General features: G+C 42.7%; 1 protein-coding gene across 6 annotated transcripts in view; it reads right to left on the bottom strand.

Annotated features, from left to right (window-relative positions):
• Positions 1 to 26,770, bottom strand: part of tsga10 (testis specific, 10) — a 94,929-nt gene that overhangs the window by 57,434 nt on the left and 10,725 nt on the right. For 3 of the 6 annotated variants that reach the window (XM_055636561.1, XM_055636557.1, XM_055636558.1), the window contains exons 2-4: positions 23,415 to 23,540; positions 17,796 to 18,011; positions 325 to 390 (exon numbers count right to left, since the gene is read on the bottom strand). Coding sequence is in view for 4 of the 6 variants with exons in the window: in XM_055636557.1 (XP_055492532.1) it covers positions 325 to 390; positions 17,796 to 18,011; positions 23,415 to 23,540 (408 nt within the window). In the remaining 2 variants the exon portion in view is untranslated. Of the gene's footprint in view, positions 1 to 324; positions 391 to 434; positions 509 to 17,173; positions 17,327 to 17,795; positions 18,012 to 23,414; positions 23,541 to 26,770 lie in introns of those variants that run through there. The other 3 variants (XM_055636559.1, XM_055636562.1, XM_055636560.1) reach the window with 3 other exon arrangements.

The following is a 26,770-nucleotide window of genomic DNA, read 5'->3' on the forward strand; positions in this document are numbered from 1 at the left end:
ATTTAATTTGCTTTTATTTTTTCAAGCCCTAGCCCAATTCTATCTCAATTTAAATTAATTGCATTAAACTTGCAATCTCAGATTGAACAATCTGATAATTTGGCTCTATTCTGTGTCTGATATAGTTTATATTTTTCTGTCAGAGAGTTTCTTTTCTAAAAGAAACCAAAGTGTGTAAAACTTGTTTAATAAAAACTCTGAGCAAGCTTGGTTAGATTGAAATTTTAGTTCAGTATAACATTGTTGGTATCGTTATTAATAAAAAATGAATCACATTAAATCAGCTTCAATTTTGAGTCTGCAAAATTACATAGCAGCACTTACTGATCTGAGTTTTACGATGGCTTGCTCCAACACAACAATGTCCCTCTCTTGCTTTTCAATTTCAATCTATTATAAAGATATTCAATTATTATACTTCAACAATACAGTACCATCTAAAATTTGATGTAAAATGGTCACATTTGTTCCATGTATTTCACGTAAGTGATGCCTGCATCGTAATGCAGGTTAGATATATTAAAAATCAAACACCATCCAATATATACAAACTGTTACTCATCTTATGATGCATCCACAATGCATTATGATGTAAATGTAATTATGTCACCATTCATTACCTTTTAAGGCATACATGTCCATACAAACATGCATTATCTTACAAAGCAGATATCTGTAGTTATATGTGAATTAAATTAACCTCTGACCTTGGATTCCATCTTGGAAATAATCTGACCACTCAAACTGATTTGATCAGCTCATTTGTAATTTTCCTCATCTCAACCCACATCCAACTTCATTCCTACCATCTGATTTTGTACAAAAGAGAGTCATAGAGAAGTCTGCGAGTTTAGTATCTGGACATCGTCATAATTGTAATAACAAGAATCTAGGGAAGCTTGAATGTTACCGTACCATATTGTATACTAAAAGGCTCTAAAAATACTTTGCGAAAACAATAAGAAATTCCTCAAACAATATAAAATTGTCTGTCAAAAAAAAATGTTAAAAGAGAAACCATCTAGCTGAAAAGAAACAACTCCACATTTTCCTTCCCAGCAACTTAATTTCAAGTGGGATGAGTACAGCATAGACTCATTGCCTTAATTAAGAATTGTTTTTAGGAATTCATAATAAAAATGTTCTGGATGAGCCCCCATATGAGAGTGGGAATTACCTATTTTGGCAGAAATGACATGGTCCAGCAGAATTTAAATGAAGCACTGAGCCTCAACAAAATAAATATTTTTCCTCCACCAAACAGCCTGACCACTTCTGAAATTTCTCTAAAGTCTGCAGGGCAGACATACCAATCTGGCACAACCTTACACACAATTATATTTATTAGCGTGGTAAGAATGCTTGGTTAGCAAACAGTACTGCTAAAATGGGGTCAACAAACTTGAACTAGATAGTGAATGGCATGTCTACAAAATACACCTTATCCCACCTTCCATACTCAAGCTGCAGTCAGGTGAAGAAAAAAGAATACTAAGCATTTTGACATCTTCTCTTTCCTATATTGAAAAGTCACAATTCATTGTTAATATCCATGAGGTTACCTTTACGCACAGCTTTGATCTTAAAGTGTAATTTAATTCACAGCTCGATATTCAAGAAGGCACAAAAGGCACTATGTCACCTGCACATGCCTGTTCATGCGTTTGTCATCACCTCCATTATGGTGTGAATGCTGATGTCTGCATTAATTGAATGCCAGCAAATTGCATTTCTGAAGCAAATAACAAGTATTCTTACTCCTTTCTTTCATCATGAAGACTACAATATAAAGAGACAACATCCCATTCCCAGTTTCTCAATTCATGGGAGAGATAACCATGGAACTCTCAGAAGGCTGAGAGTAGGAAGAGTTGAAGAAAGAGAAACCGAGAGTATATTCAGCTAAATGTTTATTATGACTACCTAATCTACCTTTTCTACTGAAACATGTGAATTCATTCTCATTCCTGCATTTGCCTTGAAGCCCTGTCCCACTGTACGAGTTCATTCAAGTGCTCTCCGGAGTTTAAAAAAAATCAAACTCATGGTAAGCACGTAGAATGAACGTAGCGGGTACGTCGGAGCTCGGGGACATCTCTTAACGGTTAGTCACGCTAACGGCAGGTGCTCAGGAAACGCGGTAAGCTCGGGAAGACTCGTGAAGATTTTTCCCCCCGAGTACTTACAAGTGGCCATTACCGGAAATCTCCGAGTTCGAATCAGGGCCAAACGCGGGAGAACTCATGAATTAACTCGTACAGTGGGACAGGGTGGACGTAACAAAAGACACTATGCAGCACTATGTCACAAGAAATAGAACTCAAGCCTCACGGCTCTGGCAGCCCAGGTTTAATATTTACTGTACATCCGATGCAGTATGTATGGAATTTTTATGTTCGTGTAAACAGTGGGCTTCCCCTAGACGCTCTGATTTCCTCCAACATCACAAAGACACATGGTTAGTTAATTGGCCCAGTGTGCAGGTGAGGTTGAAGCCAAAGATAATAGGTTACAGGGAAAACAGTGAAATAAGAATGGGATAGCTCTGTGGGCTAACAAAGACTTAACGGCTGAAATGATTTATTTCACTGTTGTAAAGAAATATGGAAACACCTCTACTCTTTTCCAACCTGCCAGATCTATCTTAAACATTGGGAGAGGAACATATCAAACTATGCACCAAATTGGCAGCAGAATCACAGGTTGAAAGCAGAAGTGAACGTTCCTGAAAGCAGTATTTGAACAATAATACCAAGATTTTTTCTTTCATGCCAATCATGAATTTCTACCAATTCTTGATAAATCAAATTCAACTGTGGTGCTGGTTTACTGCACCTTGAATTGCAAGGATTTCCCTCATAGACCATCAGAAGGAAGGCATCCAAAGCTGTCAGAGGGAATTAAGTAGTTAAGCAGCTGCAAAAAGCTGATGTAACTGAAAATCTATAAAAGCTAAAGGGCAATCTGTGCTTTAGAGTCACGAAGACTATTGCAAATCAGACAACACTAGGCATGAAGTCTGAAGAAGGGTTTCGGCCCGAAACGTTGCCTATATCCTTCGCTCCATAGATGCTGCCTCACCCGCTGAGTTTCTCCAGCATTTATGTCTACCTTCTATTTTCCAGCATCTGCAGTTGCTTCTTAAACACAGAGCTGTAGATGTTGTGTACATGAATTTCACTAAAGCGTTCGACAAGGTTCCACATGGTAGGCTGGTCTGGAAGGTTAGATCACATGGGATCCAAGAAGAAATAGCTGAATGGATAGAAAATTGGTTCCATGGAAGGAAGCAGAGGGTGATGGTGGAAGGGTGCTTTCCAAGCTGGAGCCCTGTGACTAGTTGTGTGCCTCAGGGTTCGGTGCTGGGCCCATTACTGTTTGTCATCTACAGCAATGATTTGGATGAGAATGTACAGGGCAAGATTAGAAAGTTTGCTGATGATACTAAAGTTAGTGGTTTTGCAGATAGTGGTGATGATTGTGAAAGATTGCAGCAGGATCTGGATCGATTGGCCAGGTGGGCGGAGGAATGGTTGATACAATTTAATACAGAGAAGTGTGAGGTTTTGCATTTTGGGACGTCGAACAAGGGCAGGACCTACACAGCAAATGGTGGGCCTCTAGGTAGTGTTGTAGAGGAGCGGGATCCAGGAGTACAGGTGTGTGGTTTCTTGAAGGTCGAGTCGCAGGTAGATAAGGTTAGAAAGGCTTATTGGCACTTTGGGCTTCATTAGTCAAAGTATTGAGTATAGAAGTTGGGAGGTCATGTTGCAGGTGTATAAGTCGTAGGGGAGACTGCACCTAGAATATTGTGTTCAGTTCTGGGCACCATGTGTTAGAAAATATATTGTCAAGCTTGAAAGGGTTCAGAAAAGATTTACAAGGATGTTGCCAGGACCAGAGGGTGTGAGCTATAAGGAGAGGTTGAGAAGCCTAGGTCTCTATTCCATGGAGCGCAGGAGGATGAGGGGTGTACAAAATCATGAGAGGAGTAGATCGGGAAGATGCAGTCTCTTGCCCAGAGTAGAGGACAAAGATTCAAGGTGTAAGGGGAAAAGATTTAATAGGAATCCGAGGGGTAACTTTTTCACACAAAGGGTGGTGGGTGTACGGAACAAGCTGCCAGAAGAGGTAGTTGAAGCTGGCATTATCCCATCGTTTAAGAAACAGTTTAGACAGGTACATGGTTAAGATAGGTTTGGAGGGATATGGACCAAACGCAAGCAAGTGGGACTAGGGTAGCTGGGACATTGTTGGCTGGTGTGGGCAAGTTGGGCCGAAGGTATCACTCTATGACTCTGGCTCCAAGCATAAAATCAAAACTCAGCGGGATTATGTTCAATGGAGCACAAGCTAGGCATTATGGATGAAATAAATAGAGAGATAAGGGAGAAATAGGAATAAAATAGGTTCAGTCTAAATCAAGAAGAGATTTGGGAGATTAGCAAGGAATGGAAAAGGGGAACAGAGCAGTCCTTGATAACATCTTTATTTTAAAAATCCATTAATTCATGGATATTATTATTAGAAGCAAAATTGAAATAAATAGGAGATATGCAGTCATGCCTCTTCTTCTTGCGTATGGCGTGCACAGTCTAATGTTGTAGGACAACTTTTTCTTATTTGACAATAGACAATAGGTGCAGGAGTAGGCCATTTGGCCCTTCGAGCCAGCACCGCCATTCAATGTGATCATGGCTGATCATCCCCAATCAGTACCCTGTTCCTGCCTTCTCTCCATATCCCCTGACTCCGGTATTTTTAAGAGTCCTATCTAGCTCTCTCTTGAAAGCATCCAGAGAACCTGCCTCCATCGCCCTCTGAGGCAGAGCATTCCAGACTCACCACTCTGTAAGAAAAAGTGTTTCCTAGTCTCCGTTCTAAATGGCTTACTCCTTATTGATTGTGCACACCAGGTTGATTGCATTCGTCGAAACAGGGCGGACCACGTGAAGGTTGCAATCTCTCACCCCGCAGTCATGCCAGAATGACAAAAATAGCAACACTTGTCTGAGCTCCAACTGTGCTGAATGTCCAAGGATACACAAGTACAATGAATTGGCTAAACTGTTAATCTGATTCTGAAGCAAGTGTTTTTGTTCAAAGATATTTAAAAGGCATATATCTCTAAATAATGCACAAAATGTACCAGAGTACTTTGGGGTCTGGTTTCATCTAAATGAATGGTTCCTGTACTGAAAGCACCCAATGGCATGGCAAGGAGACAGCATCAAGTATCAAATTAAAGAAAAAAAAGCTATGGGTGCACCTTTCAAAACAGGTCGCTTGTTCTTTGTTGCTATTTAAATGATGGCTGTGGAGACAATGAATAAGAGAAAATGACTATCATTTACAGGTAGACCCATGGAATATACTCACGATGGATCTGAATTTCATGCAGACTTCAAATGAAATGCTCCTACTATCGCATTCATTTGTATGCAATTAATTTGTGAACTTGCTTCAAGAGGCAAAATGATCTCAGTTCACCCACCTCCAAACTAAAGCTGAAGGGATATGCAAGCAATCAATGAGCACACCCAAGTATTAGGCCACTCAGGCCACTGATCTGACCCAGGTCTCACTCTTCTAGCCTCAGTTCCTGGATCTTTCAAAAAAAAAGTTAATTTTTAAACACACCCAATTATTTATTTTCCACAACCGTCTAGGGATTCATCTTCTGTGTGGTGGTTCCTACTAGCAATACCGGTGTAAATGAGTACTCAATGGTCACTGTGGATTCGGGGCCTACTTCCAAGGTTTATATATCTTGACATCCATCCTGCCATGCTCTGCAGAATTTTGAATGTTTCAAAAGATCACTTCTCATTCCAACTAAAAAAAAATGTGGATCTAATTTTTTGTTTTAGCCATTCATGATAGGACACATCACTCATACAAAGAATTAGCTTAGTGAATCGCTTTTTGACAACCTTCATGCCAGTACAGTGTACTTCACATTACCGATGGGTTCCATTCCGAGAAAAACATCTGTATGGATGTTTGACAAAGTATTATCATACAAGCATCAAGAGATTACTTTGTCAGTTTCCAAAGTAAATCCCTCAAGTGGTTTCCACTGTTAAATGGCAACCTGCGATCGTTGCCCTTGGTAAACTTGTGTTCTGCGTGCATTTTGTCTATTTTTTCACCTCAGGGCAAATTTTTATTTCATATCTCAAATGCTTCAGAACTGATTTGTGAATTTTGGATGGATGAACTTCCATTAATCTTCCTTAAGACAAAGGTACACAGTAGAACCATTTTAAATAAGGGAAGTGATATGCACGATACTATAGGTATGAATTTACCAGCATCCTCTAATTGTAATAATACTTCTAAACTTTTTCTAAATTCCAACCGTCTTGCAATAAAGGCTAATATGTTATTTGTCTCCTGGATGAACTGACTTCAGAAACTGTAGGCTGTTTTCCATATCTATATTACTAAAACTCTGTTCTTGACCGGTTTTGGCGATCTGTGCTGCGATTTCCGAGAGAACGCCGCCACCTACGGCCGTCATTTTTGGCCACCTCGCTCAGAGCCCCCCTCCGCCGTATGTGTGCCGAGGATTTTTCCCGTCGATGAAATATGACAGAGATATTAATGTTTTTACTAAATTCCCCATTCTCTCTGCTGCCCCCGCTGGAGGCAGGGGGAGGGACTATAAAAGGAAGTGGTGTGCCTCAATCAGTCTCTGCAAGTGGTGTGCCTCAATCAGAGCTTTGAATGACACTGACAAATGTCTACAGCACTGTGAGCACCCTTAATTTGGTTTGAAAATGAAAATATGGTTAGAGGTAAAAAAGCACTGCCTGAAAATGGTTGTTTGGGTTTGGGTTGAAGTAAAAAGGGACTGTCTTTCCCCCCCCTCTCCTCCTCCCTCTCCTCCCACCTCTTCTCCCCCCCTCCTCCTCCTCTCCTCCCCTCCTCTCTCCTCCCTCCCCTCTCCTCCTCTCCACCCTCTCCTCCCCCCCTCCTCTCCCCCCCTCTCCCCCCCTCCTCCTCTCCCCCCTCCTCCTCCTCCCCCCCTCCTCCTCCTCCTCCTCCCCCCCTCCTCCTCCTCCTCTCCCCCTCCTCCTCCTCCTCTCCTCTCCTCTCCCCCCTCTCCTCCTCCTCTCTCCCCCCCCCTCCCCCCCCCTCCTCCCCTCCCCCCCCTCTCTCCTCCTATCCCCTTCCCCTCCCTCTCTCTCTCCCCCCTCCTCCCCTCTATTAGCGTGAGAGCGGGGGGGGGGGGGGGGGGGGTAGTTAGTGTGTGATGCTGCATGCAGCCCGCCTCCCCCCCCCCACAACCGCACGTTGGGGGAACAGACCCAACGGGTCTGCACTTGGTCTAGTACCCTACTAAAAACAAGTCATGGGCATGGCAAATCTGCATCCCCATCAGATAAGTATTACACCACAGTAGATTGGTGTTAATGCATGACTTTCTTATAGATTTGGGTAAATTAATTAGAGTAATTGAGAAATGCAATATGGAAACAGCCCCTCCTCAAAGAAACCATGTTAACTATAATTTATAATAATCATACACTGATGAGACTTTATCCTCCCCACATGATAATCAAAGAACATAGGGGGAAAGATTTTACAGGAACCTGAGGGGCAACTTTTTCATCAGAGGGTGGTGAGTGTATTGAACGAGCTGCCGGTGGAGGTAGTTGAGGCATGTATTATAACAACATTTAAAGGATATTTGGACAGGTATTTGGATAGGAAGGGTTGAGAGTAATATGGACCAAATGAGGCAGGTGGGAATCGTGTAGATGGGGCATATTGGTCGGTGTGAGTATGTCAGGCCAGAGCGCACGCTTCCATGCTCTATGACTATAACTGTATATAAAATAATGAGGGGCATAGACAGGGTAGGTAGACAGAATCTATTCCCAGGATGGAACAGAGACACAGAGTCTCTTGCCCAGAGTAGGGGAATCAAGAATCAAGAACCAGAGGGCAGAGGTTTAAGATTTCCCTTTTTCACATAAAATGTGGTGGGTGCATGGAACGAACAGGCGAAGAAGGTAGTTGAGGCAGGAACTATCAAGTGGGACCCATGGGGGGGGGGGGGGGGGGGGCGGCATCACACGGGAGGTTTGGACCTCGAATGTGGCATCGACCCCAGAAACAGGTGCCCCCTGGAGCAAATCCGTTCCCCCAAGATATCCCTTTCCCCCAATGCAACCCGGGCTGAGCCCAGCGAGCGGGGCCGGGAAAGTGAATAAAAGCAAGGCGGGCCGAGCCGACCAAGCGGGAGGGTAGCGAGCGGGGCCAAGCTGAGCGAGCGGAGCCCAGCCAAATGAGCGAGGCTGAGAAAGTGAATGAAAGCAAGGTTAATCTTTTTTTTTTAAACCGCAGTGTTTTAAAATAAATCTGATCTTTAAAGATGGCGAAAATGAAGCAGTCAAAATCAAGCATTGCAGAAGTCGATGTTGAGTCGACCTCGAGCAGTGCAGAAGTGACCTTTGGGGAGCTGATGAAGATAGACAATAGACAATAGGTGCAGGAGTAGGCCATTCGGCCCTTCGAGCCAGCACCGCCATTCAATGTGATCGTGGCTGATGATCCCCAATCAGTACCCAGTTCCTGCCTTCTATCCATATCGCCTTACTCCGTTATCTTTAAGAGCCCTATCTAGCTCTCTCTTGAAAGTATCCAGAGAATGGGCCTCCACCGCCCTCTGAGGCAGAGAATTCCATAGACTCGTCTCCGTTCTAAATGACTTACCCCTCATACTTAAACTGTGGCGCCTGGTTCTGGACTCCCCCAACATCGGGAACACGTTTCCAGCCTCTAGCGTGTCCAAACCCTTAATAATTTTATATGTTTCAACAAGACTCCCTCTCATCCTTCTAAACTCCAGAGTATACAAGCCCAGCCGCTCCATTCTCTCAGCATATGACAGTCCCGCCATCCCGGGAATTAACCTTGTAAACCTACGCTGCACTCCCTCAATAGCATGAATGTCTTTCCTCAAATTAGGCAACCAAAACTGCACACAATATTCCAGGTGTGGTCTCACTTGAGCCCTATACAACTGCAGAATAACCTCTTTGCTCCTATACTCAGCTCCTTTTGTTATAAAGGCTAACATGCCATTCGCTTTCTTCACTGCCTGCTGTACCTGCAAGCTTACTTTCATTGACTGATGAACAAGGACCCCCAGATCCCATTGTATTTCCTCTTTTCCCAACTTGACACCATTTAGATCGTAATCTGCCTTCCTGTTTTTTCGACCAAAGTGGATAACCTCACATTTATCCACATTAAACTGCATCTGCCCACTCACCCAACCTGTCCAAGTCACCCTGCATTCTCATAGCATGCTCCTCACAGTTCACACTGCCACTCAGCTTTGTGTCATCTGCAAATTTGCTAATATTACCGAGAAATGAGGCCCTCTCCTTGCAAATGTTATTTTGAAATGAGGCCCCTCCCCTTGACATCACTGGAAGGTGGAGGAATATTCACTCTACCATGGGGGGGGGGGGGGGGGGGGGGCAGTGAGACGTCACTGGAAGCTGATGTTTTTTAAAAGGTGGTTTTGGCCTTGTTTGAAACTTTAATCATGAATATCCCGGGGGGAATGGGGCAGGAAGTGTGAATAAAGCGGGTGGGGGGGGGGGGGGGTGAGGGAGCAGGGAGTGTGGCACTCGGCAGCTTGAGAGCCCATTGTGATTCCTACACTGTGAGTGGCATTGTGACATCATCACTGGAAGCTGCTGGAAAAAGGTTCTGTGAGAAGCTGTGGTTACCATTGGCAAAGTCCCATTGTGTTGTCATTGTGGCACTCGACAGCTTGAGAACCCATTGGGTGCACTGTGTGATTGTGACATCACCACTGGAAGCTGCTGGAAAAAGGCTCTCTGTGAGAAGCGGTTTTGGGATTTTTTATTTACGTTAGTCGTGAATAACTTTAAAGGATTAAATCTTAGGGGCGTAGGGCGTGGTCAGGAAAAATGTGTGTTAGAATATGTAAAAGTTTAAGCGCTAGCGCGTAGCGTTTTGAGGAAGATACAAAACATACATACAACACACACACATACACCAGACACATAAGATGCGACTTTTACAGGTCTTAGGTTAGATTAGTCATATACAGCAGGGTGCAACAAAATTATATATATGTGTGTGTGTGTGTATGTATAATGATAAATACAGTAAATACAAAAACAAGTGCAAAACAGCAGAAAAGTGAAAGATTGCAATGAAATTGGAATATATCTCTATATATATATATATATATATATTAAGAGAGATATATTGGAATCTATCTCTATATCTATCTTCTACATTACTAAAAGTCTGATCTTGACCACTTTTGGCTCGCTGTGGTGTGATTTCCGAGAGAATGCCTACACCTACGGCCCTCATTTTTGGCCACCTCGCTCTGAGCCCCCCCCCTCCGCCTTCTGGGACAGGAGGATTTTTCCCATCGATGAAAAAATCAGAGAGATGTTAATGTTTTTTAAAAAATCACCATTCTCTCTGCTGCCCCCGCTGGTGGCAGGGGGGAGGGACTATAAAATCCGGAAGTGTAGTCCCTCAGTCTCTGCCAGACCCAGGAAGTGAGAGGGTCACGGCTCTCTTAGCTGCGAATTACACTGAACGCACGTCACTGCACGGTGAGTCCCCTCGATGCGGCTGTAAGGTGGCTGCTGCGCAATTGTTTACCTCGCCTTTTCAACAAGTTTGTGTTCACAAAATGAATTTTGGATGTCGGATGGCTGTTGCCCAATTGTTTGCCTCGCCTTTTTAACAAGTTGTGTTCACAAAATGAATTTTGGATGTCGGATGGCTGCTGCCCAATTGTTTGCCTGGCCATTTAAAAAAGTTTGTGTTCACAAAATGAATTTTGGTTGTCGGGTGGCTGCTGCCCAATTGTTTGCCTCGTCTTTTAAAAAGGTTTGTGTTCACAAAATGAGTTTTGGTTGTCGGGTGGCTGCTGCCTAATTGTTTGCCTTGGCTTGACTTTTAAAATCGTTGCAACAGTTGCCTGCCAGCCCAAGACTCCATTCGGCCCACAATATCTATACTAGCCCTCTGGAAACCAGTACCTTCGGCCCGTAACACCCATACTAGCGCTACAGAAAGCCACACTGGCGAGCATTATTGGAATTGGTGGAGAAGTGGAATATTGCGTTGGTGACCAGCCCTCCCGTGTGATGCTGGGACCCAACGGGTCCCACTTAGTCTAGTATAGAGATAGAAACATAGAAATTAGGTGCAGGAGTAGGCCATTCGGCCCTTCGAGCCTGCACCGCCATTCAATATGATCATGGCTGATCATCCAACTCAGTATTCCATACCTGCCTACTCTCCATACCCCCTGATCCCCTTAGCCACAAGGGCCACATCTAACTCCCTCTTAAATATAGCCAATGAACTGGCCTCAACTACCCTCTGTGGCAGAGAGTTCCAGAGATTCACCACTCTCTGCGTGAAAAAAGTTCTTTCTCATCTCGGTTTTAAAGGATTTCCCCCTTATCCTTAAGCTGTGACCCCTTGTCCTGGACTTCCCTAACATCGGGAACAATCTTCCTGCATCTAGCCTGTCCAACCCCTTAAGAATTTTGTAAGTTTCTATAAGATCCCCTCTCAATCTCCTAAATTCTAGAGAGTATAAACCAAGTCTATCCAGTCTTTCTTCATAAGACAGTCCTGACATCCCAGGAATCAGTCTGGTGAACCGTCTCTGCACTCCCTCTATGGCAATAATGTCCTTCCTCAGATTTGGAGACCAAAACTGTACGCAATACTCCAGGTGTGGTCTCACCAAGACCCTGTACAACTGCAGTAGAACCTCCCTGCTCCTATACTCAAATCCTTTTGCAATGACAGCTAACATACCATTCGCTTTCTTTACTGCCTGCTGCACCTGCATGCCTACCTTCAATGACTAGTGTACCATGACACCCAGGTCTCGCTGCACCTCCCCCTTTCCCAATCGGCCACCATTTAGATAATAGTCTGCTTTCCTGTTTTTGCCACCAAAATGGATAACCTCACACTTATCCACATTATACTGCATCTGCCAAACATTTGCCCACTCACCCAGCCTATCCAAGTCACCTTGCAGTCTCCTAGCATCCTCCTCACAGCTAACACTGCCCCCCCCCCAGCTTAGTGTCATCCGCAAACTTGGAGATATTGCCTTCAATTCCCTCATCCAGATCATTAATATATATTGTAAATAGCTGGGGTCCCAGCACTGAGCCCACTAGTCACTGCCTGCCATTGTGAAAAGGACCCGTTTACTCCTACTCTTTGCTTCCTGTTTGCCAGCCAGTTCTCTATCCACATCAATACTGAACCCCCAATGCCGTGTGCTTTAAGTTTGTATACTAATCTCTTATGTGGGACCTTGTCAAAAGCCTTCTGGAAGTCCAGATACACCACATCCACTGGTTCTCCCCTATCCACGCTACTAGTTACATCCTCGAAAAATTCTATAAGATTCGTCAGACATGATTTACCTTTCGTAAATCCATGCTGACTTTGTCCAATGATTTCACCACTTTCCAAATGTGCTGCTATCCCATCTTTAATAACTGACTCCAGCAGTTTCCCCACTACCGATGTTAGACTAACTGGTCTGTAATTCCCCATTTTCTCTCTCCCTCCCTTCTTAAAAAGTGGGGTTACGTTTGCTACCCGCCAATCTTCAGGAACTACTCCAGAATCTAAAGAGTTTTGAAAGATTATTACTAATGCATCCACTATTTCTGGAGCTACTTCCTTAAGTACTCTGGGATGCAGCCTATCTGGCCCTGGGGATTTATCGGCCTTTAATCCATTCAATTTACCCAACACCACTTCCCGGCTAACCTGGATTTCACTCAATTCCTCCAACTCCTTTGACCCGCGGTCCCCTGCTATTTCCGGCAAATTATTTATGTCTTCCTTTGTGAAGACGGAACCAAAGTAGTTATTCAATTGGTCCGCCATATCCTTGTTCCCCATGATCAACTCACCTGTTTCTGACTGCAAGGGACCTACATTTGTTTTAACTAATCTTTCTTTTCACATATCTATAAAAACTTTTGCAGTCAGTTTTTATGTTCCCTGCCAGTTTTCTTTCATAATCTATTTTTCCTTTCCTAATTAAGCCCTTTGTCCTCCTCTGCTGGTCTTTGAATTTCTCCCAGTCCTCCGGTATGCTGCTTTTTCTGGCTAATTTGTATGCATCATCCTTCACTTTGATACTATCCCTGATTTCCCTTGTTATCCACGGATGTACTACCTTCCCTGATTTATTCTTTTGCCAAACTGGGATGAACAATTTTTGTAGTTCTTCCATGCAGTCTTTAAATGTCTTCCATTGCATATCCACCGTCAACCCTTTTAGAATTAATTGCCAGTCAATCTTGGCCAATTCACGTCTCATACCCTCAAAGTTACCTTTCTTTAAGTTCAGAACCATTGTTTCTGAATTAACAATGTCACTCTCCATCCTAATGAAGAACTCAACCATATTATGGTCACTCTTGCCCAAGGGGGCACGTACAACAAGATTGCTAACTAACCCTTCCTCATTACTCAATACCCAGTCTAAAATAGCCTGCTCTCTCGTTGGTTCCTCTACATGTTGATTTAGATAACTATCCCGCATACATTCCAAGAAATCCTCTTCCTCAGCACCCCTGCCAATTTGATTCACCCAATCTATATGTAGATTGAAGTCACCCATTATAACTGTTTTGCCTTTGTCGCACGCATTTCTAATTTCCTGTTTGATACCATCTCCAACTTCACTACTACTGTTAGGTGGCCTGTACACAACACCCACCAGCGTTTTCTGCCCCTTAGTGTTTCGCAGCTCTACCCATACCGATTCCACTTCCTCCAAACTAATGTCCTTCCTTTCCATTGCATTAATCCCCTCTCTAATCAGTAACGCTACCCCACCTCCCTTTCCTTTCTCTCTATCCCTCCTGAATATTGAATATCCCTGGATGTTCAGCTCCCAGCCTTGGTCACCCTGGAGCCATGTCTCTGTGATCCCAACTATATCATAGTCATTAATAGCTATCTGCACATTCAACTCATCCACCTTATTACGAATGCTCCTTGCATTGAGACACAAAGCCTTAAGGCTTGTTTTTACAACACTCTTACCCCTTATACAATTATGTTGAAAAGTGCCCCTTTTTGATTTTTGCCCTGGTTTTGTCTGCCTGCCACTTTTACTTTTCACCTTGCTACCTATTCCTTCTACCCTCATTTTACACCCCTTGGTCTCTACGCTCACACATTTAAGAAACCCTTTCCCTTTAACTCCATCCTCCACTATCCCATTCGACACCCCACCCCCCTTATTCAGTTTAAAGCCACCCGTGTAGCAGTGGCAAACCTGCCTGCCAGAGTGCTGGTCCCACACCTGTTAAGATGCAATCCGTCCCTTTTGTACAGTTCCCCCTTACCCCAAAACAGATCCCAGTGATCTAAGAATCTAAATCCCTGCCCCATGCACCAGTTCCTCAGCCACACGTTCAGGTCCCGTATCTCCCTGTTCCTGCTCTCGCCAGCACGGGGAACTGGAAGCAAACCAGAAATAACAACCCTGGAAGTCCTGCTTTTCAACATTTTTCCGAGCTCTCTAAAGTTATATCTCGAAAGATATATTCCAATTTCATTGCAATCTTTCACTTTTTTGCTGTTTTGCACTTGTTTTTTGTATTTACTGTATTTATCATTATACACACATACATATACACACACATATATATAATTTTGTTGCACCCTGCTGTATATGACTAATCTAACCTAAGACCTGCCGCAGCTGGATCACTTTAGTATACGTACAATTAAATGCATACTTGCCATTAGTTTGGCTACCAAGGTCTTTTTTGTTAGCCACTAGACAAAGTGGGACCCGTTGGGTCCCTGTCACACGAGAGGCCTGGTCCCCCAACGCAACCCGTTCCCGAACACAATATACCACCACTCACCCATTCCCCCAACACAACGCATTCGCCCAACGCATTATTCCACCACTCACACCTATCCCCCTTCCATCAAATCCACCCCCCCGTCTCCTCTCCCTTCTACCCCCACCCTACCCCCTGAGCTCCACCACTCCCTCTCTTTCCCCCCCTCTCCCACCCCCCTCCCTCCCTCATCCCTCTCCCCCTTCCATCTCTCATCCCCTCTCTCCGCCCTTCCTCCCTCTTCCCTCTCCCTATCCCTCTCTCCTCTCTCCCCACTACCCTCCCCCCCATCCCATTCCTCTCCCCCTCCCTCCATCTTCTCTTCCCATGCTGTGGGCCGGGCTGCAGCGCTTCATCTCTCCGTGTAACAGTGCCGTGCATTAGGGCCGCTCCCGGTGTCCGCACCCGCGGGCAGGGGCCGCTGGAGTACTCCAACGCCAACTTTAATTATTCTGATACCAATCAAAGCAATTTGTGAGACAAGTGTGGACCTCAGTCTGCATGGGCAAGTTGGGCCAAAGGGCCCGTTTCCTAGCTGTATGATTGAGAACAATAACCTTGCTTTTAACATAATCAAGACCAAGGAGCTGAATGTTGACCAGGAAGGGAAAGCAGAAGGACCATGTACCCGTCTTCATTGGTGGGAAGACAGTGGAGAGAAGTAATAGCTTCATGTGTGCTAGGCACAGCATATTAATGCTATCACAAAGCTCACCAACACCTCTACTTCCTCAAAGGTTTGAGGAGATTTGATGTATCAAATACACAATCAAATTTCTGCAAGTGTAAAGTGGAGAGAATATTGACTGGTTGCATCAAGTTCATATATGTGAACTCTCAAGAATGAAGGAGGCCAAATAAATTGACTGGTTCGTCATGGGTACTGATCTCCACCCTACCGAAGGGATAAACAGGAAGCATTACCTCAAGGCAGCAGTGAATATAAAAAAACCTACCAACATGATCATGCTGTTCTGGCTGCTGCCACTGGGAAGGAGGTCAGCTCTAGGTTCAACAACAGCTTCTTTCCCATCAACCATCGGGTTCGTGAACCACCGTGCATAAACTAACCACATCCCTTCCACAGTACTGACTTATTACAGACTTTGCACTACCTTGCTGCTCTAGCATCTATCTCTTGCCTTGGCACCTTTCTCTGGATTTCTTTGCCAATTACAACCATCCTTTCACTCTGCAGCAGGTCTCTTCTGTTGACTGGCATTTAGCCATGACCAATATTTACCTCCTTCACTGTACAGGAGGACAATTGTGTGTACTCGGATTTTTATCTTTGTAAATATCTTCGCACCAACATTTTTTTTCTCCCCATTGCTATTTAAGGAGTAATTTCCTAATTCTTTATTTCAAGCGAAATGTCCAAAGTAAGGACTATTTACAGTCTGAGGAAATCCTCAACTAGTAAAATCAAAACCCAAAGTTACACTACTTTTTGAAAGCAGTGAAAGAATACAGGGAACTACCAACAATTTAACCATGAGAATTGCCTTGCAAACCCAAATGATTTAAACAATAAACTAGAGTATGAACAAATAACACCTATAAATGTTCAGAACAGATTTTTAAAAGTTCCTCATGATAGAATAATAGCTAAAGTTGAAATTAATGCAATAGAAGAATAAACATTGATCACAGCAAGTGAGCAGAGGAATAACAGACAGTCACTCAAATCAACATGATTTTACAGGCAACATACCACAAGGATCTGTGATTTAGCCACAATTAATCATTCGCTTTCTAAAGGAACATAGATGGTACAAGCAGCCATTTAAACAAGATTGCCAATGACAAAAATGAGTGCCATAATAAGCAATTTGGAAAGAATGCTCATTATAGAAAATAAATCTATAGATTAAAATGTGCAAAAAGTGGAAAATACAAGTAAATATGAGGACGTCGACTTAGCCTAAAAGTAGAACAGAATAAGAACAGTGAAAATGAAAGAAACTTGGGGTCCCTGTACATTGGTTAGAATATAGTACATAGTAAGGTATGGAAAATTATCAGCAAGCAGGGTTAGAATATATCAATCTTTTTTTTTTTTTTTAAAAGGGATATGGAGGAGCTGAGGAAAACAAACTACCTGTATTAATGTTGTTTAAGATTTTGGATGAGGCTTAAATAAGGTGCATGGTATTTGGAACTTTCCCTTTCTAAACAAAAATTTAATTGCATTTGAGATTTTGGTTAAATCAGCAAATGATGAGATGCGAGAAAAAGGAAAATACCCATAAATCAGCAATGATGAAATTCAATGTTGGAGGACCAAGGATTTCAAATGACCAAATGGCCCAAATAATTTTCCTTGATAAATTCTTGGACTTTTCAGATCCCACAATCTGAAGGAGGATGACACCAACTGCGCTCGTTTTGCACAACACGATGAGAGTCAAACTTCAGAAACTGCAAACAAGAAAAGCCTTCCAAATGTATACACTTGTCACAGTCAAAAATAATCGACTCAGTATGCATTTTGTCAGAAGCACAGGCTGCAGAAATCTCTTCAATTGCTAATTATTTGAAATGTTATAGATACATTCAGATCAAAATGTTAGATTGATTGTTAACTTTTATGAACATGACCATACATTTTACATCAAGATTTAAAATCAATAGCAGTGTCATTTTTTATTCTAGGATTAAAGATAAATCAATTGAAAATAGCTGGTTCAATTCATACTGTTTCTGGATGAATTAAGAACATAATGAATTTGAGGCTCTTTTTAGCTTCATTGCACAGAAGTCATAGATCTTTTCTAAAGAAACATTGCCTTGAGATTTAGAAATTAAAAATTCATGCAAAATCAACTGAAGCAAAATAATGCCAATAAATTCTAAATTCTAACCCACCTCAGCTATTTTTATTTCATTACATGCAACAGTAAGTGCTAATTCCTTATCTTTTTCAAGCTTCTCAGCTAAACGATCTATTTCATTAAGTTCCTTGGAGAGTTCCTGGTTCTTATTTGTTAATTTCTTCACTTGGCGAGATACATCATCTTTACTTTGCAATAAGCCATGGATTTGCTTCTCTAATGTATAATTTGCTTCCTCTAGCTGGTTAATCTGAAATAAAAACAATAGTTTTGCTTTAAATTATGTCAAAGATAAATTCATGAAAGCACAGGAAATAACAGACATATATATACATGTCAATAATTGCTCCAATAGTCAAGGACTGCATTCGCCTCCTCCCACTTAAGAACTAATGATGTGTATTGGAAGCAGTTCTAAGGGTTTCAAGACTAACACCTGAAATTAGTGATCTTATAAGGATAGAAAGGACAGGTTTAGCTTGCATCTGCTGGAGTTAAGAGCAAGTTTAAAATATTAAACAATCCCAGTGATCTTGATAGATTTGTACAAAACTCGAGAACCAGTGATACTATTTTTAAATCTTCGAAAGTTTAATTTCAGTAATTTCTGAAAACCCCACTTTAAAATGTCCTCTAAAAATTACATTTTAGAGCACCTGGGAAAACAATTGCAACATTTCTCACCTTAGTGATATCAATATAGTGCAATTTTAAAAACATATTTGTGAAATGTAACATTCTTATCCTTATAACTATAAAACCTTGATCTTGTATGTGATTTTGTGGATTTATTTGTTTGTGTGTGATCACATCTTCTCGAAAAACACGACACCGTAACGGTAAAATTGTTACATATTCCGATAGAGATTTATGCCGTGAAGTCAAAAATCGCCTTATCTGAAAATTTCATGCATTATTTCTTGAGTTATTAATCAAAATGGTCAAGAATTTGAAATAACTTTGAAAATTAAACCGAGCACCTTTGGCTAATGACGTCACAATGGCTCTGCTTGTTGCGTCTGCGCTACGAGTGACGTCCCTCCCCTCCTCCCCGTTCTCCTCCTCCCCCTCTCTCCCCCTCTCTATCTCTGTCCCTCTTTCTCCGTCCCCTCTCTCTCTGCCCTCTCTCTACCCTCCTCCCTCTCTAGACGCGCCTGCGAGTTGGGGGCTATGCGTCAGTGGATAAGGCGAGGATGGGGTAAAAGGAGCCAATGAATAATATTAATATATCAAGGGGGGTAATTCGTGTGTGTGTGTGGGGGGGGGGGTGGGGGGTGGTGGGGGGAGGGGTGGTTAGTGTGTGTGTGTGCCGCAGGCCGCAGGCCGCCCCCCCCCCCCCCCCCCCCCCCCCCCCCCCCCCCCGCAAGAGGGGACGGGTCCCACTTGGACTAGTTAATAGATGAAAGGGTAAAGTATTTTTGCAATGGTAGACATTTACTAACAGCTCAATATATGCCCCTAAGTTCCAGAATTCTATTAATAATTGAATATAAAGCAGGAATAAATAGGTGTATTGAAAATTCATAAACAGTAATGGGAAGAAAATATCTTTATGGTAGCATTGATTGCGAGGAGAATTTTGACCAGGACACCAAAGGAACATCACAGACTTTGAAATAATGGGTGGGATACCTACCACACCTTTCTTTTATGGCACAGTTATGGCATGTTCCTGGAAAACAGCTTATATCTACCACGTTCCTGTTCTGATGACAGGCCATACACTCAAAATATTAATTCTGGTGTATGATCCATGACGATTGCCGACTGCAGAGCAATTCCAATTTGTGTTATTACAGTTGGTGTTGATATGAATTACACAAAAACCGCGTTATGAAAACATTTTTGTTCTATTTTCCTACCACTATCATGCCGTCAGCATCCATAAAGACTCCTCGCACCCTTGTAATGGACTGTTTGAACTACTACCCTCCGGCAGACGTTACAAGGCCTTCTACGCCTGAACCTCCAGACTCAGGAACAGCTTCATTCCCAGAGCTATAGTGGCTCTGAACCGGCCCTGCTGAATGCCCCCCATCCCCCCTGGACTGTCTCCCTCGGATGGTCACGTCGCACAGACACATCTGCACTTTAGTCTGTTGAACTGTTTTGACTGTTTTACTATTCTTTTTACAATCCATGTTCTCGGGATATCTAAATCCAAATTTTATTCGTTATTTATGTTATGACATCGGTTGGAAGCTGCATACCAAATCTCGTTGCGCTTATGTGCAATGACAATAAAATATATTATTATTATTATTATTGACTTTAAACTCAAAAAATAACTAGAACGGACTTTCAAAATTCAAGTCTTTGTTGTACATATATACTCAAGATTTCTGAAAACATTATTTTAAAGATGCAGCAATAAATCACTAACAGGTGGGCTATTTCAGGGACAGAATGACACCAATCTTAAACAAGAATGAACCATTGACATTGGGTCAGATTTTGCTGTAGGTCTATTTAAATCTTGGTTGCCAACATGAAACATCAAAGACAAGACATGTCATAGGCCTAGTTTATCATTCCAGGCAGGGTATGATTTGCTTCACTAGTAAATATTTCAGTAGTTCTCAGATGGGAGGATCACTCAAAATAAATTTCAATTAATTCAGTGGTTAGCAGGAATTCATCATTCCTCAGCCTGATCACAAAATCCTGACACCCACTACCCCACAACTTGCCCAATTATCATTAGACACCCACGAGCAGGGCTTGAGCCACACCAAGTGCATCACCCAATCAATTTCAGCTACTGCACTGGGAGAAACCACATTTTATTTAGTGGTCAGAGAACCTCTGTTCTGCTGCCGACAAATATTTAGGCCAACTATATTTAGTACAATATTTAGTACAACTAAAGGTCTCGACCCAAAACGTCACCTCTTCCTTCGCCCCATAGATGCTGCCTCACCTGCTGAGTTTCTCCAGCATTGTTGTCTACCTTTAATATTTAGGCCATCGTTTCTTTGCTGGCTCAGAATTTATTCTTTACTTTAATTTAGAGATACAGCATGGAAACAAGTCCTTCAGCTCAGAGTCCACACCGACCATCGATCACCATTCACATTAGTTCTACGTTATCTTATTCTCTCATCCACTCCCTGCACACCAGGGGCAATTTACAGAGACGACAGGTTGTGGTGGGGAAACTGGAGAACCTGGTCACAGGGAGAATGTGCACATTCCACATAGACAGCAGCCAAGGTCAGGGTGGAACCCGGATCTTTGACGCTGCGAGGCAGTAGCTCTATCAGCTGTGCCACTGTGCCACCTTGGATGGTATTCCATTGCAGCAAATTACAAGACAACAACCCTCACCAATAGACAATAATTGCAGGAGTAGGTCATTTGGCACTTCGATTCACTGTGATCATGGCTGATCATCCACGATGAGTACCCCGTTCCTGCCTTCTCCCCATATCCCTTGACTCCGCTATCTTTAAGAGCTCTATCTAACTCTTTCTTGAAAGCATCCAGAGAATTGGCCTACACTGCCTTCTGAGGCAGAGAATTCCACAGATTCACAACTCTCTTGGTGAAAATGTGTTTCCTCATCTCTGTTCTAAATGGCCAGCCCCTTATTCTTAAACTGTGGCCCCTGGTTCTGGACTCCCCCAACATCAGGAACATATTTATTGCGTGTCCAATCCCTTAATAATCTTATGTTTCAATAAGATCCCTTCTTATCCTTATAAATTACAGTGTGTGTTTACAAGCCCAGCCGCTTCATTCTTCAACATATGACAGTTCCGCCATCTCGGAAATTAACCTCGTGAACAATACGCTGCACTCCCTCAATATCAAAAATGTCCTTCCTCAAATTTGGAGACCAAAACTGTACAAAATACTCCAGGTGCGGTCTCACTGGGGCCCTTTACAACTGCAGAAGGACCTATTTGCTCCTAGACTCAACTCCTCTTGTTATGAAGGCCAACATGCCATTATCTTTCTTTACTGCCTACTGTACCTGCATGCTTACTCTTTCAGTGGCTGATGAACAAGAACACCCAGATCTCATTGTACTTCCCCTTTTCCTAACTTGACACCAATCAGATAATAATCTGCCTTCCTGTTCTTGCCACCAAAGTGGATAACCTCATATTTATCCACATTAAACATAAAACAGGAAAGTAGACTATTATCTGAATGGTGGCCAATTAGGAAAAGATGCAACGAGACCTGGGTGTAATGGTACACCAGTCATTGAAAGTAGGCATGCAGGTGCAGCAGGCAGTGAAGAAAGCAAATGGTATGTTAACATTCATAGCAAAAGGATTTGAGTATAAGAGCAGGGAGGTTCTACTGCAGTTGTACAGGGTCTTGGTGAGACCACACCTGGAGTATTGCGTACAGTTTTGGTCTCCTAATCTGAGGAAAAACATTCTTGCCATAGAGGGAGTACAGAGAAGGTTCACCAGACTGATTCCTGGGATGTCAGGACTTTCATATGAAGAAAGAGTGGATAGACTCGGCTTCTACACGCTAGAATTTAGAAGATTGAGGGGGGATCTTATAGAAACTTACAACATTCTTAAGGGGTTGGACAGGCTAGATGCAGGAAGATTATTCCCGTATTGAATTTTTAGTTATCTTCTGTTACTCTTTAAAGTTTCCCAATCCTCTGGCTTCCTGCTCATCTTTGCTATGTTGTACTTCTATTTTATTTTAATATTGTCCTTGGCTTCCTTTGTCAGCCACGGCGCCTCTTACTCCCCTTAGAATCTTTCTTCCGCAGAGGTGATCAATTTCAGCAGAGGTGATTTAGCTTCCACCAAAACAATAGGAGTCTCTTTAAACAAGGTATTGGTGGCAATAGACAATAAGTACAGGAGTAGGCCGTTCGGCCCTTCGAGCCAGCACCGCCATTCAATGTGATCATGGCTGATCATCCACAATCAGTACCCCGTTCCTGCTTTCTCCCCATATCCCTTGACTCGGCTATCTTTAAGAGCCCTATCTAGCTCTCTTGAAATTATCCAGAGAACCGGCCTCCACCACACGCTGAGGCAGAGAATTCCACAGACTCACAATTCTCTGATTGAAAAAGTGTTTCTTCGCCATTCTAAATGGCTTACCCCTTATTCTTAAACTGTGGAACCTGGTTCTGGTCTCCCCCAACATCGGGAACATGTTTCCTGCCCCAAGCGTGACCAAACCCTTAATAATCTTACATGTTTCAATAAGATCCCCTCTCGTCCTCCTAAATTCCAGAGTATACAAGAGTATACAGAGTATACAAGCTCCATTCTCTCAGCATATGACAGTCCCGACATCCTGGGAATTAACCTTGTGAACTTACGCTGCACTCCATCAATAGCAAGAATGTCCTTCCACAAATTTGGGGACCAAAACTGCACACAATACTCCAGGTGTGGTCTCACTAGGGCCACACCTGGAGTGGAGAATGAAGAAAGTGATTAAAAGCAATTTCTCTGCTGGCAGAAACAATTGTTACAACTCTCCAAAAGGAGATGCAATACATTTATAACTGCTGAAAGATTTGAGATGTGGGTCAATAAAGCATCTATTCGCACACGAACCATGCCTGGAAAACGTTAGTAGCAATTACCAGGTGCTTAAGCAAGAGTCGTTGTAAGATAGTTTTAAAAGCAAGTCATATACAAGCAAGTTCTAAATTAATCACCTGAAAACTCAGTTGAAAATTATGATCCTGGCTATTTCTAGCCTGGTCTTTAAATCCTGCGAGTTCAAGGGCTACCTCAGATTCAAGATTTTGCCCCAAGAAGTCTATGTCATTTATTATAGTCTCCTGTACAAGAAAATAGAAATAATTAATCTAGTGGCAATTTAAATGCATACTAAACTATTGATAAAAATACATCTATTGAAGCACATGGAAACACCATATTCAGTGATGTAACCTGGGGTCAGTGGGTGTTTTGGGTCTTTCAACATCAGACACCCTCAACCAGACGGACCCAGCCGTGGTTGATCAGACCACGACTTGTGTTCAGGTGCCATTCGCTCCTCCCCATCGACCTCTTCTCCTGATCCAGAGCCATCTCGAGGCCTTCTCCGCTGCTTCTGTGGTGTTCTTGATGGCTCTTCTCTCCATTCCGTTGATGCCCAGTGCACTCAAGGATTTTAACATGTTTTAACATGTCTCATGGTTATGCACATATTCCAAGCACAATGGATTATGAAAAATGGTTTAATTATTCTATTATAGAAACATAGAAAATAGGTGCAGGAGTAGGCCATTTGGCCCTTCGAGCCATCACCGCCATTCAATATGATCATGGCTGATCATCCAGAATCAGAACCCCGTTCCTGCTCTCTCCCCATATACCTTGATTCCATTAGCCCTAAGAGCCATATCCCTCTTGAATACATCCAGTGAATTAGCCTCCACTGCCTCTGTGGCACAGAAAACAGACATTTCTGCCTTCCATGCCAACTGCTATGGTTCATAAAGAACAAAGATAAAGTTTTGATATTGCAAAGACTACTTTAATTTTATAGCTTTTGTGAAAATATAAATTACAATTAGAAAACATACATAAACAATAGCAAAATCACAATACTACATGTGAAAATCAGTAGACAAAGCAGAAGAGGCAGAATATAGTCAGCAGGGCATTCAGCATCAATGGACACAACATTTCTGGCAAGTAACTATTCTTCAAAACTGGGAACATTTACACAAAGAATGCAAATGGGAGATTGATAATAGGATTAGTAAATTGGAGATGAAATAAACAAAATCATCTTAAACTACAAAAAACAATTAGGCTAGATATGTGCAATATTAAAGCTAGCATTTAGATCATGATCTTCTTCAGACCCATCTGAAGAAGGGTCTTGACTCAAAACGTTGCCTATTTCCTTCGCTTCATAGATGCTGCCTCTCCCGCTGAGTTTCTCCAGCATTTTTGTCTACCTAATTTAGATCATGAAAATGCGTTCAACTCAGCATCAAGTACATAGGGGAGCATAGCAGAAAATACTGAGGGCAGAATATAATTCCCAGCATTGTAGTGAAGCAGTTTCGTAGACAAAGGTCAATGTCCGCAATGGGGTAGAAGAAAATTGGACAGTACCCAAGTTTAAGGAAGGACTGTTCAGAAGCCTGATAACAAGAGGGGAAGAAACTGTTCCCGAGTCCTGTGGTGCACGTTTTCAAGCTTCTGTATCTTCTGTCATATTGAGCAGGAAAAAGGAATGACTGGGGTGGAACAAGTTTTTGGTTGTGTTGGCTGATTTTCTGAGGCATTGTAAAGTGTAGATGGAGATGGTGAAGAGTCTGGTTTGTGCGATGGACTGGGCAACATTCTCAACTCTGCAATTTCTTGCAGTCTTAGGCAGAGCTGTTCCCAAACCAAGCTGTGATGCATCTTGACAGTGTGTTTTCTATGGTGCACTTGTGGAAGTTTGTAAGAGTCATTGAACACATGTTGAATTTACTTATAGTCTCCTGACGAAGTAGAGATGTTGTTATGCCGTTACGGTGGTCGCTTCAATGTGGTTGGCCCACAACAGACCGTTGGCAATATTAACAAAGAACTTGAAACTCTCAATCATATCCATTTCTTCGCCGTTAATACTGATTGGGGTGTGTACTACACCAAGCTGCCCAAAGTTGATAACTAGCTCCTTTGTCTTGCTGACATTGAGGGAGAAGTTGCTGTCCTGACGCAATGTTATTCAATTCTCTATCTCCATCCTGTACGCCATCTTTTATTGTTCGTTATCCAGCCCACCAGTAGTGCCATCTGCAAATGTGTAGGAAGGAATGGCAGATGCTGGTTTACACCGTAGACAAAAAAAATGCTTGAGTAACTCAGCAGAACAGGCAGCATCTTTGGATAGAAGGAATGGATGAGAGTCAGTAGAGAGAAAGATACAGAGAAAAGGAGGGGTAAGGCGTGAAAATTAGACATCAAAAGAGATGAGATAGGAGAATGTAGAATAGATCATTGTTAGCAAGGAGAAGGTGACAACAAAGCAAACAGAGATGACAGTCCAGTTTACACCCCCCAAATGGTACGAATATTGACTTCTCTAACTTCAAGTGACCCTTGTTTTCCCTCTCTCTCCATCCCTCTCCCTTCACAGTTCCCCGACCAGTCTGACTGTCCTTGATTCAATTTTATCTCTGCTTTGTTGTCACCTTCTCCTAGCTAACAACGATCTATTCTATATTTTCCTGGATCTGCATCTTTTTTGATACCTCGTTTTCACACCTTACCCTTCCTTATCTCTGTGTCTCCCTCTCCCCTGACTTTCAGTCGGAAGAAGGGTTTCGACCCAAAACGTCACCCATTCCTTCTATCCAGAGATGCTGCCTGTCCCGCTGAATTACTCCAGCATTTTGTGTCATCTGCAAACTTGTAGATGGAGTTGGAATCAAATTTGGCCACATAATCATGAGTGTATAGGGAATATAGTAGGGGACTGAGGATGCATCCTTGCGGCACACCAGTGTTGAGAATTATCATGGACATGTTGTCACCTATCCTCACTAACTGTGGTCTGTGGGTCAGATAGTCAAGGATCCAGTGGCAGGGAGGGTGCTGATTCCTAGGTCCAGGTGTTTGGATGAATTTATCATGTTGAAGGCAGAGCTAGAGTCAATAATCAGGAGCCTAATGTTGGAATCCTTGCTGACTAGGTGATACAAAGAAAAGGTTAGGGCCAGGGAGATGGCATCTGTTGTGGGCCTGTTGCGACGGAAGGTAAACTGCAGTGGATCAAGACTGATTGGGAGGCTGGAGTTAATGTGCTCCATCATCAGTCTCTCCTGAGCACTTTGTGATGGTGGCTGTCAAAGCCACTGGACAGTAATCAATAAGGCTTGCTACCTTACTCTTCTTTGGCACCTGGATGATAGTGGACTTCTTGAAGCAGGTGGGATCACAGACTAGACTAGATTGAGGTTAAAAATGTCTATGCAACCATCTGCCAGCTGGTCCTTGCAGATCTTGAGGACATGCTAAGGACTTCATCCGAGCCAGTTGCTTTCCACAGATTCACTTTCAG

This window comes from Leucoraja erinacea, chromosome 6, assembly GCF_028641065.1.
Source record: "Leucoraja erinacea ecotype New England chromosome 6, Leri_hhj_1, whole genome shotgun sequence".
NCBI classification, from domain to species: domain Eukaryota; kingdom Metazoa; phylum Chordata; class Chondrichthyes; order Rajiformes; family Rajidae; genus Leucoraja; species Leucoraja erinaceus.